The sequence below is a fragment of the Physeter macrocephalus genome, chromosome 2, assembly GCF_002837175.3.
Source record: "Physeter macrocephalus isolate SW-GA chromosome 2, ASM283717v5, whole genome shotgun sequence".
In the NCBI taxonomy this organism is placed as follows: domain Eukaryota; kingdom Metazoa; phylum Chordata; class Mammalia; order Artiodactyla; family Physeteridae; genus Physeter; species Physeter macrocephalus.
In genome coordinates this window covers 39,222,971-39,239,080 of record NC_041215.1, presented here as the reverse complement: position 1 = coordinate 39,239,080, position 16,110 = coordinate 39,222,971, and the positions used below count along the sequence as shown (strand labels likewise).

Genomic DNA, 16,110 nt, shown 5'->3' with positions numbered 1-16,110 from the left:
GTTGCACAGTAAAGATGTTTCTGTTTTCTCATAAGAGCCTTTTTTAGTTGCCTTAACAAAGGGTCGGGGTTTTGTTTTGTTTTTTAATTCAATCCCCAGAATTTATTTATTTTATAACTGGAAGTTGTACCGTTTGACCCCCTTCACCCAGTTCTCCCATGCTCCACCTCTGCAACCACCAATCTCTTCTTTGTATTTATGGGTTTGTTTTTGGTTTTTTTTTAGATTCCACATATAAGTGAGATCATGCAGTATTCGTCTTATTTCACTTAGCATAGCACCCTCAAGGTCCATCTATGTTGTCGAAAATGGCAGGGTTTCCTTCTCTTTTATGACTAATATTCCATTTGTGTGTTTGTGTGTGTGTGTGTGTGTGTGTGTGTACATACCTTCTTTATCCATTTATCTATCAGTGGACACTTAGGTTGTTTCCATGTCTTGGCTGTTGTGCTGCAGTGAACCCTGGGGTACAGATATCATTTTGAGTTAGGGTTTCCATTTAAATACCTAGAAGTGGAATTGCTGGATCAAAAAAAAAATTTTTTTTTAAGTTCTGTTATTTGATCTTGGTTTAGGGAAGCTTTTTTGTGGGGGGGGAGCCGGGTGCCATACCACACAGCTTGGGGGGATCTTAGTTCCCCGATCAGGGATTGAATCCAGGCCCTTGGCAATGAAAGTGCAGAGTCCTTACCACTGGACCACCAGGGCATTCCCTAGGGAAGCAAAATTTAATGCATGCTTTCCTTTCCTTTCCTTTCCTTTAGGTGAATCTCTGCTTTGACCAATTTGTTTATAAGCTGGCCGACCAGATATTTGCATATTATAAGGTTATGGCAGGAAGGTATGTGTTTGTAATTTGGGTACAAAATCTTGGGCAACTTGATCTGACATTTCCATTAAAATTCACAGCACGTGAGAAATTGTCCTCTGTTCCTTCCATGCTAGTTTGCTTCTTGATAAACGGTTACGATCCGAATGCAAGAATCAGGGTGCAACAATCCATCTCCCGCCATCTAATCGCTATGAGACGCTGCTCAAGCAGAGGCACGTGCAGGTGAGCCAGGCCTTTCCTGGGCACGGTGAGGCATGGAGCCGGCAGTGGAGATAGTGGGGTTTTCTTAGAGCTCCTCGGGTTTTAATAGATGTCCGTATGTATGTGGCTGTGGGACCATCCATGTAAAGAGCTGAGGTTTTAAAGATAAGCAGTTTCTCTTGGATAATCTGACACACAAGGGAAGGCTGCCCTGCGCAGCTCCCGGGAGGCCTGGCCCAAGCACAGCTCCTCTCCAGGAGGCCCAAAGACAGAGCTTAAAAGAAAGAAGATGTGGACTCTAGCCAGCTCAGAGTGGCGGAAAGGAGCTGCTTCTTGGCCAGCACAAAGAGTAATAATACAGTGCTTGTTTTTTTTGTTTCTTTCAAAATAACATACATACATCACCAAAAGGAAAATACAGAAAACTGTAGGGAAATCTCATGTAATTCTATCTGCAAATAACCAGCATGCACATTTTGGGACATTTTCACCAGGGTTTTGCCTGTATTTTTATGTTATTGAAATGATACTGAGGTATGCACATGTTGTTAGGACTCTGCAGTAGAGATGGAGTAGTTTTTTCTTACTCATCCTTGTGACACGGTGAGGGTAAGGCACACGCAGGCCGCTCTGTGCTGGGAGGTGGCCCTGAACCCGTTACAAGGAGTATGCTAAGTGCCAGACCCAGGCTCTCCAGGATCTCTGGGGAGGCTTGGGGTTTCTGTCTGTGATGTAAGTGTAAGTACACTATAAAAGTCCTTTTACAGCTTTGACTTGCAGAATTTCAGCTCTAGGAAAGTAGGGTATTTGATCATACTGTCATCTAAATTTTGCACATTATTTGTCTGTCTTATCTTTTGGAATCAGTTTCCTGGGATAGATCCATATTCTTTTGCTTATTTTGTTTTTTGTTGTTCATGCTTTCCACTCTCTGTGTCCAGCTCCTGGGCAGGTCCATAGACCTCAATCGTCTGATTACTCAGCGCGTCTCCACCGCCATGTACAAATCCCTGGAACTGGCAATTGGGCGATTTGAGAGTGAAGACCTGACATCAATAGTTGTAAGTGCTCTCCCTTTTCTTAGGCTCAGCAGATTTGGGGGATTGGAGCTACTTCTACTTTGGTCATTATTGATCAGTTGACCTGATGGTAGGTTCATTTTTTGCATAGAACTTAAAAAGTTTGCACTCACTGAGCTGGGCCTGCCTGGGTATCTGCTCTTTGTATTCACAACTCTAAATTGACTTCAAAGAACAAATAGTCACACCTCACTACGGCAAAAGATATGGCAAAAGAATGAAAGGAGGAACGTTTTCAAAATTAGAAAGAAATGAAGACAGACAGAAAGGATTTGAGAGAAAATCATGGAGGTGATGGACAGTGAAGATTCAACATACATATCATAGAGGCCCCTGAAGACAAAAACCAAAGCAATGAGATGGAACAAACATTAAAAATGCTACTTCAAGAAAACTTTGATGAAATAAAACACAGTATAAATACATATTAGAAGCAAATATCATGTACATGGGAAGACGGACCTAAAGTGGCCAACACCAAAGAACACTGTAGTTAACATTGTAGTATTGGACTTTCAAGCAAAAGGAAAAACCCTCTGGGTATCTGAGCAGAGTGGTCAGGGAAAGAAAATCCAATTGTCCTCAGACCTTTGCCAGCAGGGAAGGAAATGCAACTTAAGGATTTTGTGCCAAATCTGTCTTCCAAGAATAATGGCTGCAGGCAAATGGTAATGAGCTTGTGAGAAATCCAGGAAGACTCTGTTCCTAGAGAAGCAGGTTGGGGGCGGGTGTCTGCTGGGCCCACCTCGAGGCAGAGCATCTCCACAGGGGTGAGCGTGTTCCCCCTCCTTCCTCAGAATCCAGGCTGTCTGTGGCCACAGAGCCCACAGTGGCTCTTCCTTCAGCCTGGTTTGGGCTGGGCCATGGTGTTTCATTGCCCTTGGTCTTAACATGATTCCGTTGAGGTTTTGACCACTATAAATAGAATGCAAGCCAGAGACCTTTTTTTCCCCCCAGCTTTTAGTTTTATTGATCTTTGCTATTGTTTTCTTTGTTTCTATTGCATTTATTTCTGCTCTGATGTTTATGATTTCTTTCCTTCTACTAACTTTGGGTTTTGTTTGTTCTTTCTCTAGTTCCTTTAGGTGTGAGGTTAGGTTGTTTATTTGAGATTTTTCTTGTTTCTTGAGGTAGGCTTGTACTGCTACAAAATTCCCTCTTAGAATTACTTTTGCTGCATCACATAGGTTTTGGATTGTCGTGTTTTTGTTGTCATTTGTCTCTAGGTATTTTTTGATTTCCACTTTGACTTCTTCAGTGATCTCTTGGTTATTTAGTAACGTATTGTTTAGCCTCCATGTATTTGTGTTTTTTACGTTTTTTTCCCCTGTAATTGATTTCTAATCTCATAGCGTTGTGGTCAGAAAAGATGCTTGATACGATTTCCGTTTTCTTAAATTTACTGAGGCTTGATTTGTGACCCAGGATGTGATCTATCCTGGAGAATGTTCCATGTGCACTTGAGAAGAAAGTGTAATCTGCTGTTTTCGGATGGAATGTCCCATAAATATCAATTAAATCTATCTGGTCTGTTGTTTCATTTAAAGCTTATGTTTCCTTATTAACTTTCTGTCTGGATGATCTGTCCATTGGTGTAAGTGAGGTGTTAAAGTCCCCCACTATTATTGTGTTACTGTCGATTTCCTCTTCTATAGCTGTTAGCATTTGCCTTATGTATTGAGGTGCGCCTCTGTTGCATGCATATATATTTATAATTGTTATATCTTCTTCTTGGATTGATCACTTGATCATTATGTAGTGTCCTTCCTTGTCTCTTGTAACATTCTTTATTTTAAAGTCTATTTTATCTGATTTGAGTATTGCTACTCCAGCTTTCTTTTGATTTCCATTTTCATGGAATATCTTTTCCATCCCCTCACTTTCAGTCTGTATGTGTCCCTAGGTCTGAAGTGGGTCTCTTGTAGACAGCATATATATGGGTCTTGTTTTTGAATCTATTCAGCAAGCCTGTGTCTTTTGGTTGAAGCATTTAATCCATTCACATTTAAGGTAATTTTCAGTATGTATGTTCCTATTACCAATTTCTTTAATTGTTTTGGGTTTGTTTTTGTAGGTCCTTTTCTTCTCTTGTGTTTACCACTTAGAGAAGTTCCTTTAGCATTTGTTGTAGAGCTGGCTTCGTGGTACTGAATTCTCTTAGCTTTTGCTTGTCTGTAAAGCTTTTGATTTCTCTGTCAAATCTGAATGAGATCCTTGCTGGGTAGAGTAATCTTGGTTATAGTTTCTTCCCTTTCATCACTTTAAATATATCGTGCCACTCCCTTCTGGCTTGTAGAGTTTCTGCTGAGAAGTCAGCTGTTAACCTTATGGTAATTCCCTTGTATGCTATTTGTCATTTTTCCCTTGTTGCTTTTAATAATTTTTCTTTGTCTTTAACTTTTGTCAATTTGATTACTGTGTGTCTCGGCATGTTTTTCTTTGGGTTTATCCTGCCTGGGACTCTCTGCGCTTCCTGGACTTGGGTGGCTATTTCCTTTCCCATGTTAGGGAATTTTTCGACTATAATCTCTTCACATATTTTCTCGGGTCCTTTCTCTCTCTCTTCTCCTTCCGGGACCCCTATAATGTGAAAGTTGGTGCACTTAATGTTGTCCCAGAGGTCTCTTAGTCTGTCTTCATTTCTTTTCATTCTTTTTTCTTTATTCTGTTCCATGGCAGTGAATTCCACCATTCTGTCTTCCAGGTCACTTATCCGTTCTTCTGCCTCAGTTATTCTGCTATTGATTCCTTCTAGTGTATTTTTCATTTCAGTTATTGTATTGTTCATCTGTGTTTGTTTGTTCTTTAATTCTTCTAGGTCTTTGTTAAACAGTTGTTTTTCTGGAGTTTTATCTTGTTCCTTCATCTGGTACATAGTCCTCTGCCTTTTCATTTTGTCTGTCTTTCTGTGAATGTGGTTTTTGTTCAACAGGCTGCAGGATTGTAGTTCTTCTTGCTTCTGCCCAGAGACCATTTTAAATTTACTTGTAGTCACATTAGAAAAGGAGAAAGTAATTGGAGGAATTAATTTTAGTAATCTATTTTATTTAACCCAATATATCCAAAAATTAACAATTCAATATATAATCATTATAAGAACTCTATTGACGTGGATATCTTACATTCTTTGTTTTCATATTCAGTTTCTGAAACCTGTGCATCTCACATGTATGGCGCATCTCAGTTTGGACCAGCCACGTTCTTGTTGCCATATGTGGCCAGTGGCTGCCGCAGGGGATAGTACAGACCTGGGCAGGTTTATGAACAGTCAGTGTGAGAGCCTGCAAGGCCACCTCTGAACATGCTTACCAGCTCTGCTGCACAGCAATGCTTTTGAGTAACTTCAGGTGCGTTAGGGAAGCTGATTAAGGCTAACACCTGAGGACACTGTGTGCCGTCGGGTGGGGGTGGACACATCCCAGTGTTCTCTGCCCTGTGAGGGGTTTGGAGGCCAGCAGTGGACAGTGGGAGGTAACTGCAGTGGAGAATGGACAGTGACCATTCGGGGGCAACCATGGAAAGGAGGGGCTTAATTTTAAGAGCAGTGGAGAGGACATGAATTTAGGTGTGAGAAGTAAGCTTGTGTCACCTGCCGCACCGCCACCATGTGCGTTCTTGGCCTAGCTCACTGGCCCCCCCTCAGTGCAGCCCCTCGTTGTCCATGTCTTGCTCTGCCCACTCCCGGCCCACCACCATGGCGCTACCCATGTAGAGGACGGAGGCCGCCACGCCAGGCCCAACTGTGTCCTCATGCCCCCGTCTTTGTGGTCCCACAGGAGCTGGATGGCCTCTTGGAAATCAACCGCATGACCCACAAGCTGCTGAGCAGGTACCTGACTCTGGACAGCTTTGATGCCATGTTCCGGGAGGCCAACCACAATGTGTCAGCACCCTACGGGAGAATCACCCTCCACGTCTTCTGGGAGCTCAACTACGACTTCCTGCCCAACTACTGCTACAACGGCTCCACCAACCGGTGAGCATGCTACCTCACAGATGGCTCTGGATGCCCCTTCCAATGGGCATCGAAACAGGATGGTCTCAGGGCCCATCTTTTCCCATGTCCAGGATACTCAGGCCCTCCTGGTCTCCTCCATTTGCAAGTGCAGCCCTGGGCCAGCCCTTGGGTGTGTGGTCATGGCTTTCATGTGCAGACCGAGTGCGGGGCCAGAGTTCCTATCCAGGGCACTCCCTTGGGGCTCAGGGCCAAATCCATGGTACATGTGGACGGCAGCTGCTGGGTCTGTACCACCTCCATACTTTTAACGTCTACTGACGTTGGAATGTGCTGGGTGACTCTACTTTTCATGCTTCCATTCTGGGATGTCGGGCCATGTGAGGGTCTGCTAGTTAGCCGCCCTCCACACACCTACTATTTTACTATGTTGAACAACACAAAGTGGCCCGCTGAAAGGGTGGAATGGCTGCTGGCTGCAGGGTCATGTGGTCCAGTCTTGTGGTATAGCCAAGGTCCTGGGATGGCTCTGAGTCACCTCCTCACTCTGGCAACTGCCTTCCTGAGGCCTGTCCTCTCTGCGCTGAGCTTCGCTCCTGCTGTGTCAGCACAGGCCGGAGAGGAAACGTGTGTGTGTACTTGTGAGTGTGAGAAATGGGGGTGAGTATGAGTGAGGGTGTGTGTGAGAGACCGTGTGTGTGTGAGCATTATGACCACTTTTTATTTTTATTTATTTTTTATAAATTTATTTTATTTATTTTTGGCTGTGTTCGGTCTTTGTTGCTGTGCATGGGCTTTCTCTAGTTGCGGTGGCTTCTCTTGTTGCAGAGCACAGGCTCTAGGCACGCAGGCTTCAGTAGTTGTGGCCCGTGGGCTCTAGAGTGCAGGCTCAGTAGTTGTGGCGCACGGCTTTAGTTGCTCTGCAGCATGTGGGATCTTCCTGGACCAGGGATCAAACCCGTATCCCCTGCATTGGCAGGCGGATTCTTAACCACTGTGCCACCAGGGAAGTCCTATGACCACCTTTTAAAAGTAAGTGTCTTTTGCTTTTACTTTGCTTCACTACTGCATCTGAACATCCTACCATGTATTGGCTTGATCACTACTGTCTTTTAGGCCTAGATTTTTGTGTCTTGATCCAGGGGTGCTGAGCTTTGACCCCGAGGGCAGAAGGGAGGCCCTCCTGTGGCCTGATCATACCTGCTATTGCCACTGTCTGTTTGGGACCCCAGGGTTGGTTTCCTTGTGGGAAATACAGGCCTGTTGCTGGTACGTGGAGGTGTGCCATTAGGGCCATCGGCCCAGCCCCATGCAGCAGCAGAGGGTACACGGCCATGGCCATAAGAACCACAGGTGAAGGAGCCCTGGTTGGCCTTCTTGGGTCGGGGGGCCCTGGGCCTGGCTGGGCAGAATCCACTGGAACCAAACTTTAGAGACTACTCATCCCTGTAAACTCCCTTCTAAGTGCCCAGGTTCTTGAAACAGGTATTTTTCAAGTTGTTTTAGAGTTGGAATTAACTAAAAAAATATTTTTATTGCATAAGTAATGCATCATAATTGTAGAAAAGCTAGAAATCGTGTGTGTGTTTATATGTGTGTGTGTGTGTGTGTATATATATATATATATATATATATATACATATGGAATAGGTATATGGGGAAATAATTAAATCCCTAGAGATTTCCCTTGTGAAATGTCTATCTTCTAGAGTTTTTGTCATACGGTCGAATATACATGTGTATTTTTTGTTTTGCAGAAATGGATGTTGTTAGGCATACTGTTAAATACACATTCTTTTTTCACATCATATGTCATGATGAGGGGCATTCCGTGTGTACGTACGTGCTTGTCGTGTTTCTGAAAATCTAAGTCATGGCCAACGTTTGCAAGATTTTCTGTGCTTTGGTCGGTCCGTTTGGAACTTTTGGAATTAATTTCTGTTATGTCCCTTAAATCATTTTGCCTAGTGCTTAGAACTGGCGTCTCTAAAGGTGAAATGCAGCCGAACCCCATTATTGGCAAGTTGAGAACATATGTTCCGGGGGGCGGTGGGCGTGCGGTGGGCAGGGCTGTGGAGATGGTAGAATCAGGCAACACAAAGAGTTGTGATTTTCTTGTGTTATTTTGGGTTGCATTTTTGATGATCTAGCATTTTGTCGCCCTTTAAGGGATTCCCAGAGATCTTGCAAAAGGAACAGTTGAAGATGCTCCCTGAGCCCCCTCTGTGCCAGCTGCACTGCGTGTGTACAGCATCTGCCTGTTCTGGTCATCTTGGTGACAGCCCGGTGGGTCGAGGGCTCAAAAACAACAGGAGCCGTGTGGAAGGACTGCAAGGGGGGTGGGAGGGGGCTGAAATCTACATGGTGATGAAAACTCAGCACGTGCTATAAACCTTTCTGTTGAATCGCTGTGTTTTCCGAAAGATGCTCCAGGCATGATGAGTCAAGAGTGTGCAGTGAGGGAAAGAGGTCTCTTTCCAGGCCCTGCCTGCCAAGCTGGGCCCACATGGGTGCCCTTGCCCTGATGGGGGCCGATGCTAGGGAACAACCTGCCATCCTAGGCTACCTGTCCTACTGGCAAAAGGAGTCTTGAGTCAGAGACGAGCTTGCCAGGACTCAGGTCAGGAAGTTGGTGCCGTGCGACCCAGCAACCTTAGCAGGAGTGGAACACCTCCAGGCTGTGTCACTTGCACGACCCGACCCATCAGGTGTATAAACTGACGAGAGGCACCTCTGCCCTGGGTCCCCTTAGCCCGTCCAGCATGAGGTCCACCCTGAAGAGCAGCAAGCAGATGGCTGCCCTCACCTGATAGTGCGTGCTCCCCGCTGCCCGCACAGCGCTGGTAGGTGGCTTTGCCTCCAACGGGCTGTGCGATTGATTGCACGGTAACCCAGTTTCCCATGCACTGGAGCTGTGACCTTGGGCACGTGTGCTGGCAGGGGCCAGCGTGAAGTGACCTCAGCCTCCTTGGGCACCTCAGAAACCTGAGGTGCAATTCAGAGGGAGCCCTGGCTGCATGAGATGCAGACTTCACCAGAGCAGCAGCGCTGGAGGCCTCCACCTCTTGCTAGCATTGGCAAAAGCCATTACTTCTGTATTTTTTGTGTGTGTGTGGTACGCGGGCCTCTCACTGCTGTGGCCTCTCCCGTTGCGGAGCACAGGCTCCGGATGCTCAGGCCCAGCGGCCATGGCTCACGGGCCCAGCCGCTCCGCGGCATGTGGGATCTTCCCGGACCGGGGCACGAACCCGTGTTCCCTGCATCGGCAGGCGGACTCCCAACCACTGCACCACCAGGGAAGCCCTACTTCTGTATTTTTAACAGGTCTTTCAGTGGAACCCTTAGAGCTTCATTATCTGGAAAAGACATTTTAAAATAGCGTTTCGTATGTCCACGTTGCACGTGGAAACCTGAGAAGACACAAAATTATGCCACCCAGTATCTTAATTACATGCCTGAGGGTTTTCTGAGAGCTGCTTGCAGGGAAACCAGAACTCCGTTTGTTGCTTGGCGTATCTACTTATTTTGCTGCTTATTTCTGATTAATGATTTATGCCTGGTGACTCTGGGAGGTCTCATGGGGTGGCCTGTGACTTAAATTTAACCTGTACAGCTACTAATTGTGACAGCGCGATAGCCCTCGAAGTAAGCCAGCAGTTGGGATCAGAGTCGGGCCTCTTTGTCTGGAAGACCACTGAGGAGGGTGTGTCCTCAGGGCAACGTACCACAAGGCTGTCCCATCACTGGCCCTCCGTCCCTTGGTTAGGGTGGTGGCTGCCAAGTTTCTCCACTGGCGTGTTTCCATTTTTCTGTTTGAAATTTATAAGTAATATATAGGGAGATAATCTGAGACTTTCAAAACGGTTCCTTGTTAAAACTTGACCCACTAATTTCAGCATGATTCTTACCCAAATCAGTTATCACTGTGATGTTTGAGCAATGGTGATTTTCTAACCTTTTCATTCCATCTACAGTTATTAGTTGACATTCTGCTATACATATTAGCATTTTTTATCTGTTTGTTTCTTATTAGTAAGGGGATTCTTATGCAGGGTTAAAATCTGTTACTGTCATGACTTGATGATGTGGCTCAAATCAGCTCTGTTTTGGCTGGTGGGAGCCCCTTCCGCCCCGTTTTTATATCTTCTTGTCTGTCCCATGATTCTTAAGCCCTGTCTTACTTTCTGCACCACAAGAAGTCCCAGGTTCATCTTGGAATTCTCCTACTTTATCCTTGTAATCTGTTATTCTATGAGGATTCCTTTTAATGGAGAATATTTTAAAATTAAGCCAAGTCTGGGTGTTAGGTATGCTCACTGCTACTGGTGTGTCCTTGTTTCTAGCCCCTTTCAGTGGTCAGAGCTAGGAAGGACTTACATGTGTGCTGTGTCAGATTCCTGTGGCTGCCATAACAAGTTACCACCAACTGGGGGGCGGGGCCTTAAAGCAACAGGTTTATTCTCTCACAGTTCCGGAGGCAACAAGCCCCAAATCAAGGAGTCAGCAGGGCTGTGCTCCCTCTGAGGCCCTGGGTAGGGTCTTCTCTTGACTCTTTTCACCTCTGGTGTGGTGAGCAGTCCTCGGCCCGCAGCCGCATGGCTCCAGTCTCTGTCTCTGTTGGCATGTGGCATTTTCCTCATGTGTCTCTCTCCTATTCCTGTGAGGACTGGAGTCATGTTATATTGGATTAAGGGCCAACTCTGCTCCAGCAAGACTTCATCTTAGCTAATTACGTCTGCAACAGCCCTGTTTCTGAATAAGAGCACATTATGAGGTATTAGTAACTGAGACTTCAGCTTATCTTCTGCGGGGACACAAACCCATAATGTTTATATGTGTGTCTACTTCTGTCCAGCTCTTTATATATTGAAACCATGAATTCACACTGCTGTCTTCAATTCCAATTCAGCAATGCAGGCTTCATTTCCGTTTCTGTAACTTCCTTCTACACTGAGAATTCTTGTTTCATCATTCTTAATATATTTACTCATTTACTCAGTTCTAGAACATGAAGAAAGTAGTTTCAGAATTACTTATCCTTCCCACTGTGAAACACAAACCTATTAACTGGAATTCAGTATTTTTTCCATTTTTTAATACTTAGATTGAGAAATGTATTCAGTCCAAATGTGGTGTTCAAAAGTTATTTGAGATAATGGAGTAACAGAGTTTGGATTTACTCTTTGCCTTAAACAAGTGGAAAACTGGACGTTTATGAAACAGCGGTTTTCACTGGATGTTTCCCGGGAGAAAGGAGACGAAGGGTATGATCTCTGTGACTTCCCCTGGCTTCCTGCCTGGAAGCATTTTGGAGGTGGAGGTCTTGTTTGATAGAGGAGATGAGGAAGCACAGACGGCTGGGGTTTGCAAAGCAGAGTGTCGAGAGGCGGGAGCTACACAGAGAAAGAGCTCCTGAAACCAACTTAGGAGCCCTTTAGTCTTTGCTTGAATATTAAACTGTGTGCGCTGGGTGGAAGTCCACAAGGCTGTGGAAGAACAGCTGCCGGGGAGTGGTAGACAGAATTGTGCCCAGAGCTCGCCAGCACTACAGGAGTCATTTGAAGCGGCCTGTGAGAATGGGGAAAGCTCACTGAATACCCAGGCATTGGCTAGAATTGCCAGCAGGGCCTGTCTTACTACCAGCGCTAGGGTAGTGACTACTTTTTACCCTAACAGATCGTGAAAAGATCCTGCTGACTTGCAAACAGTTTAACCGTTTGCCCACAAAACTCAACCCTCTTTAAAGGATAACGACAGAACCCAGCCGTTCAGCAACGTGATGTTTCTATGTAAATGTGATGATCAGCTCCACAGGCTGCTGTCCTCTCCTCAGATGCAAACGTTTGTTTCATGCACTAGTGGTGTTTTGACAGTTATATCCTTTTTTATTTATTAAAGTGCAATATGTGTTAATCAAGTTTTTTGAATTTAATAATTAGCAAATCCATGAATTTTTTTAATCATGCTTCTTTGTAAAAAGTTTTATATGTTTAAATGAACGCTTCTGATTTGAAAGTGTGAGTCGATTTTGACATTTCTGCTTTAAGATCCAAGCATTTGAGTTTTAGTGGCTCCTAATCTGTTATGAAGCCACAGTCTCTTGGCTCTGCAAGTGTGTTTACAGACTCATCTTCTGTCAGTTTGTACCCAGTGACCTGAGTGACCGCATCACTGTCCGAGTCTGCCTTCCCACTCCTATCCCTGCCATCATTTCTGTGTCCAGAGGCCCAGCAAGGCCCAAGTGCCTGCATCACCTCTTTTCAAAAGACTGAATGAAATGGTCCTGGTGCCAAGTTTGGAGAACTCTTTTTATGTGCTAGAAGGGCCTCCGGTGTCCTCTCTCTGTTCCTGAGCTTCGGATACATTTATTATACTTCAGAGTATTTATAGCTCATTCCTAGTATGGGTTTTGATTTCCCAGAATTTTCCTATGTGATGATTAATTGGGAGGAAGATTTAATTGATGAGTAATGGAAAAGTTCTGAATTTTAAAGAACTACCATTAAATTTTTGGTTTTCTTTCTTTTTTTTTAATCTTCCTTGTTTAGATTTGTTCGGACAGTATTACCATTTTCTCAAGAATTTCAAAGAGATAAACAGCCAAATGCACAACCCCAGTATTTGCATGGATCAAAGGTAGGTTCTTTTGTGTTTGTATTACGATTTTTAAGTTCATAGCGAAGCGTATTTTGAAGTTTAATTTGAATCAGTCTAGTTTCAATAATTTGAATGTATCATGCCACATATAAAATGTTATTGTTTCCTTCAGTTAGCACCCTTCTGAAAAGTAATGTCGTGCTGGGACAGCTTCTGGCCATGTGGTGGGTGTCAGCTGTGAGACTGTTGTCAGATTTAAAGGTGTAAAAATATCAAGCCAGGAAAGTTTGTGGAAGAGGCTTGGGGGGGGCACATCTGTGATGGAGGGGCAGGGTGGCCTGTCCAGCTGTGACACCTTAAAGGGGGGAGCTGAGGTGGGAAGGGGCACGTGGAAAACAGCTGACATCCAGGAACCACAGGACACCCAGCATCCCATGAGATGCGGCAGGTTGCCCGGCTGACGTGCAGCAGCAAGGGCATTGCTAAAGGTTAGTGTTGTCAGTATTTAAAGTACTCTTGCAATGTAATAAGAAAAGGACGAGCATTCTGTGCTAAAACGGAGGCAGGTGCATCTGCATATGCAAAGTAGGTGCCCATCTTGGGGGGGGCCGGGGGGGGGAAGAAAGATTAGATTGTTCTTTTTAAAGCGACCGGCTGTGACTGAACTTAAACTTATGGATTTCAGCCTCTTTCAGAAATTGTTCATGTCATTTTTATTCTTAAAACCGAAACCAATATTTTTTTGTTAGATCATTTGGACTCCTAACAGAGGTCTAACAAAAGTTTGCGTGAGGAACACTCATGTTGACTGTTCATCTCATATGATACTTTTTTGAGGATCAAAGAAAGGCAGAATGCCAGAACATCATGCTATCAGAGTTGAGCCACCGTGTTCCCTGTGAGCATTCAGACGTGTCAGCTGCACTTCAGTGTGCTGCTGTGCAGTTAGGGTGTTCGTACCTATGAGATTATGGAATACACAGGAATCCAATTCAAAAATCCAGTCCGTTCTTTTGTTAGGAGTGATGAGTGAGGGCTAGTGTCTTATGGTAATAAAATCGACTTAGATGAATGCCCACTTATGGTGTTACCTTTTTGGTACCTGGTAGTATCACCACTCTGAGTGAACACTCTCGAGTACATCACTGATGTTCTGTTTCCTGTAAGATAAGTAAGATTGTCCCTACTTCACAGTTGAAGATACACAGTGTTGAGGGCATTAGAGAACCCAGGGTACGTGACTAGTGAGTCTGGAGCCCTCGTCCACTGGTGTCCGGGCGAGGCCCCAGTCTCTGCATCAGGCGTGGTCAGCAGTGTTTCTTGACTTGAGCTGTGAGGCTCCCCTCCTCTGAGTCTGCGTGTTTTTTAGTGTAGGATTTGTAATTTTGCCCTCTCCAGAGGTAGTTCCTCCTCCCCTTCCTCTGAGTAGGTACATTGCTACGGTTGTGTTGTCCCTGGGATGTGCCATCTTTGGGGTGAGTGAGGGAGTGAGTGAGGTCTGCAGGAAGCCAGACACTCATGGGGGGGCCGGGGACTAGGTGTCATTGAGCCCCAGGCCCCGAGCAAGTGAGGGTGGCTTTGGGAGTGAATTTTCCCACTTATAACATGAGGCCATTTAATTTCACTAATGATTTTCATGTTTTTCAAGCATTAGAACTTATTATCAAGTGAAAACCTCACCCAGAATCCCAGCATCTTTTTTTTTTTTGGCCTATGTTGGGTCTTTGTTGCTGCGCGCGGGCTTTCTCTAGATACAGTAAGTGGGGGCTACTCTTTGTTGCGGTGTGTGGGCTTCTCATTGCGGTGGCTTCTCTTGTTGCAGAGCATGGGCTCTAGGCACGTGGGCTTCATTAGTTGTGGCTCGTGGGCTCTAGAGTGCAGGCTCAGTAGTTGTGGCGCACGGACTTAGTTGCTACACAGCATGTGGGATCTTCCTGGACCAGGGATCAAACCTGTGGGCAGGCAGGTTCTTAACTACTGTGCCACCAGTGAAGTCCCAGAATCCCAGCATTTAAAGCACAGTTTAGGGACACTGCTTTGGGAAAGCAACTGTTTTCTTGCTGCAAGTAATAAGCCCTTCCTTCTCTGGATTAAAAAATAATAATAAAGCACAGTTGGTGCTTTGAGGAGGGATGGCAGGAGGCAGGTTGTGTCTGAGCCCACAGTCAAGATATGGTCTTTTCAAGTCTGATAGGGTTGTAGGGGTGAATGTGACACAGGCATTTGGCAGTGTTTCCACCTTGGTGAATCTTGCATTTGATCATTGGTTTGGACTCAGAGTTTCTGTGTTGATGGTCCCAGGACCACCTGCACCTTTGGTGATTCTCCAGAAGGATTCATTCACAGCTGCAGTTTATTACAGCTAAAGGACACAAAGCAGGATCAGCAAGGGGGAAAGATGCATCTGGTGGTTATGGAAGCAGGTGCGGGCTTCCAGTGGTCTCTCATGGGGGTCGCATGGGACGTACAGAGTGATCCTGCCCAGGAAAGAGAAGCTCACAGGAACACCCGGGTCCAGGGCTAGGGGCATAGACACAGCCACCTATATGACTGGCCCAAGTTACTGAAACCCCAGAATCCCCAGAAGGAAAGGAGGGGCTTGCCATAAATCACTATTTGTACAAACAACCTAGACAAGCTTGTACAGCATGGTTAAGTGTCCCAAGTGTAGAAAACAACTGTATTAATCGGCAACATAGGCAACATTTCAAGGGCTGAGTTCCCAGGAATTGCAAGCAGGCCTCCTGAGGATATTCACTCAGAGCCGAGCAACTAGACTTCTGCCAGTTCTTCAGAATCCTTGCTTACATTGGGAGTCTCCCTGATAGGTGTGCAGACGTCTGTGTCCTTAAACAAGCTTGGAGGTCCCATCTGACAAGAAACCACCCTGACTACCTTTCTTGCCTGCCCCCCCTGCAGGGGCTGCTGTCCCCCACTCCCTGCATACCTCACTGCCTCATCACAGTCTATCCTTGGTGTCTCCCTCAGGAGACTGGGAGCAGTAACATGGGGGCAGCAGTGAGGCTCTGAGATACATTCATTTCTCATTCCAGGACCTCAGAATGTCTTCTGTAGGACTGGCAGTTTAATAAATGTTGAAAAACCAAATGGTTTCGTATTCTTCCTTCTGTTTTAGCAAGCTTGTTTTTATGTCATCAAGTTGAAAACATAGATACCAATAAAGGGCAGTCCATCAGGTTCTCTGGATGCCTCCACCTGAGGGCGCTGTGTGCTAATGCACTTTACGTATGGATTTTCTTTTTTTTTTAAACATCTTTATTGGAGTATAATTGCTTTACCATGGTGTGTTAGTTTCTGCTTTACAACAAAGTGAATCAGCTTTACGTATACATATGTTCCCATATCTCTTCCCTATTGTGTCTCCCTCCCTCCCACCCTCCCTCTCCCACCCCTCTAGGTGGTCACAAAGCACAGAGCTGATCTCC

General features: G+C 45.3%; 1 protein-coding gene across 1 annotated transcript in view; it reads left to right on the top strand.

Annotated features, from left to right (window-relative positions):
- The window catches only part of CYFIP1 (cytoplasmic FMR1 interacting protein 1), a 118,894-nt gene that overhangs the window by 88,085 nt on the left and 14,699 nt on the right, over positions 1-16,110 (top strand). Inside the window, exons 22-23 of the mRNA XM_055087405.1 lie at positions 5,889-6,088; positions 12,616-12,703. Of these exons, the coding sequence (XP_054943380.1) occupies positions 5,889-6,088; positions 12,616-12,703 (288 nt within the window). The remainder of the gene's footprint in view (positions 1-5,888; positions 6,089-12,615; positions 12,704-16,110) is intronic.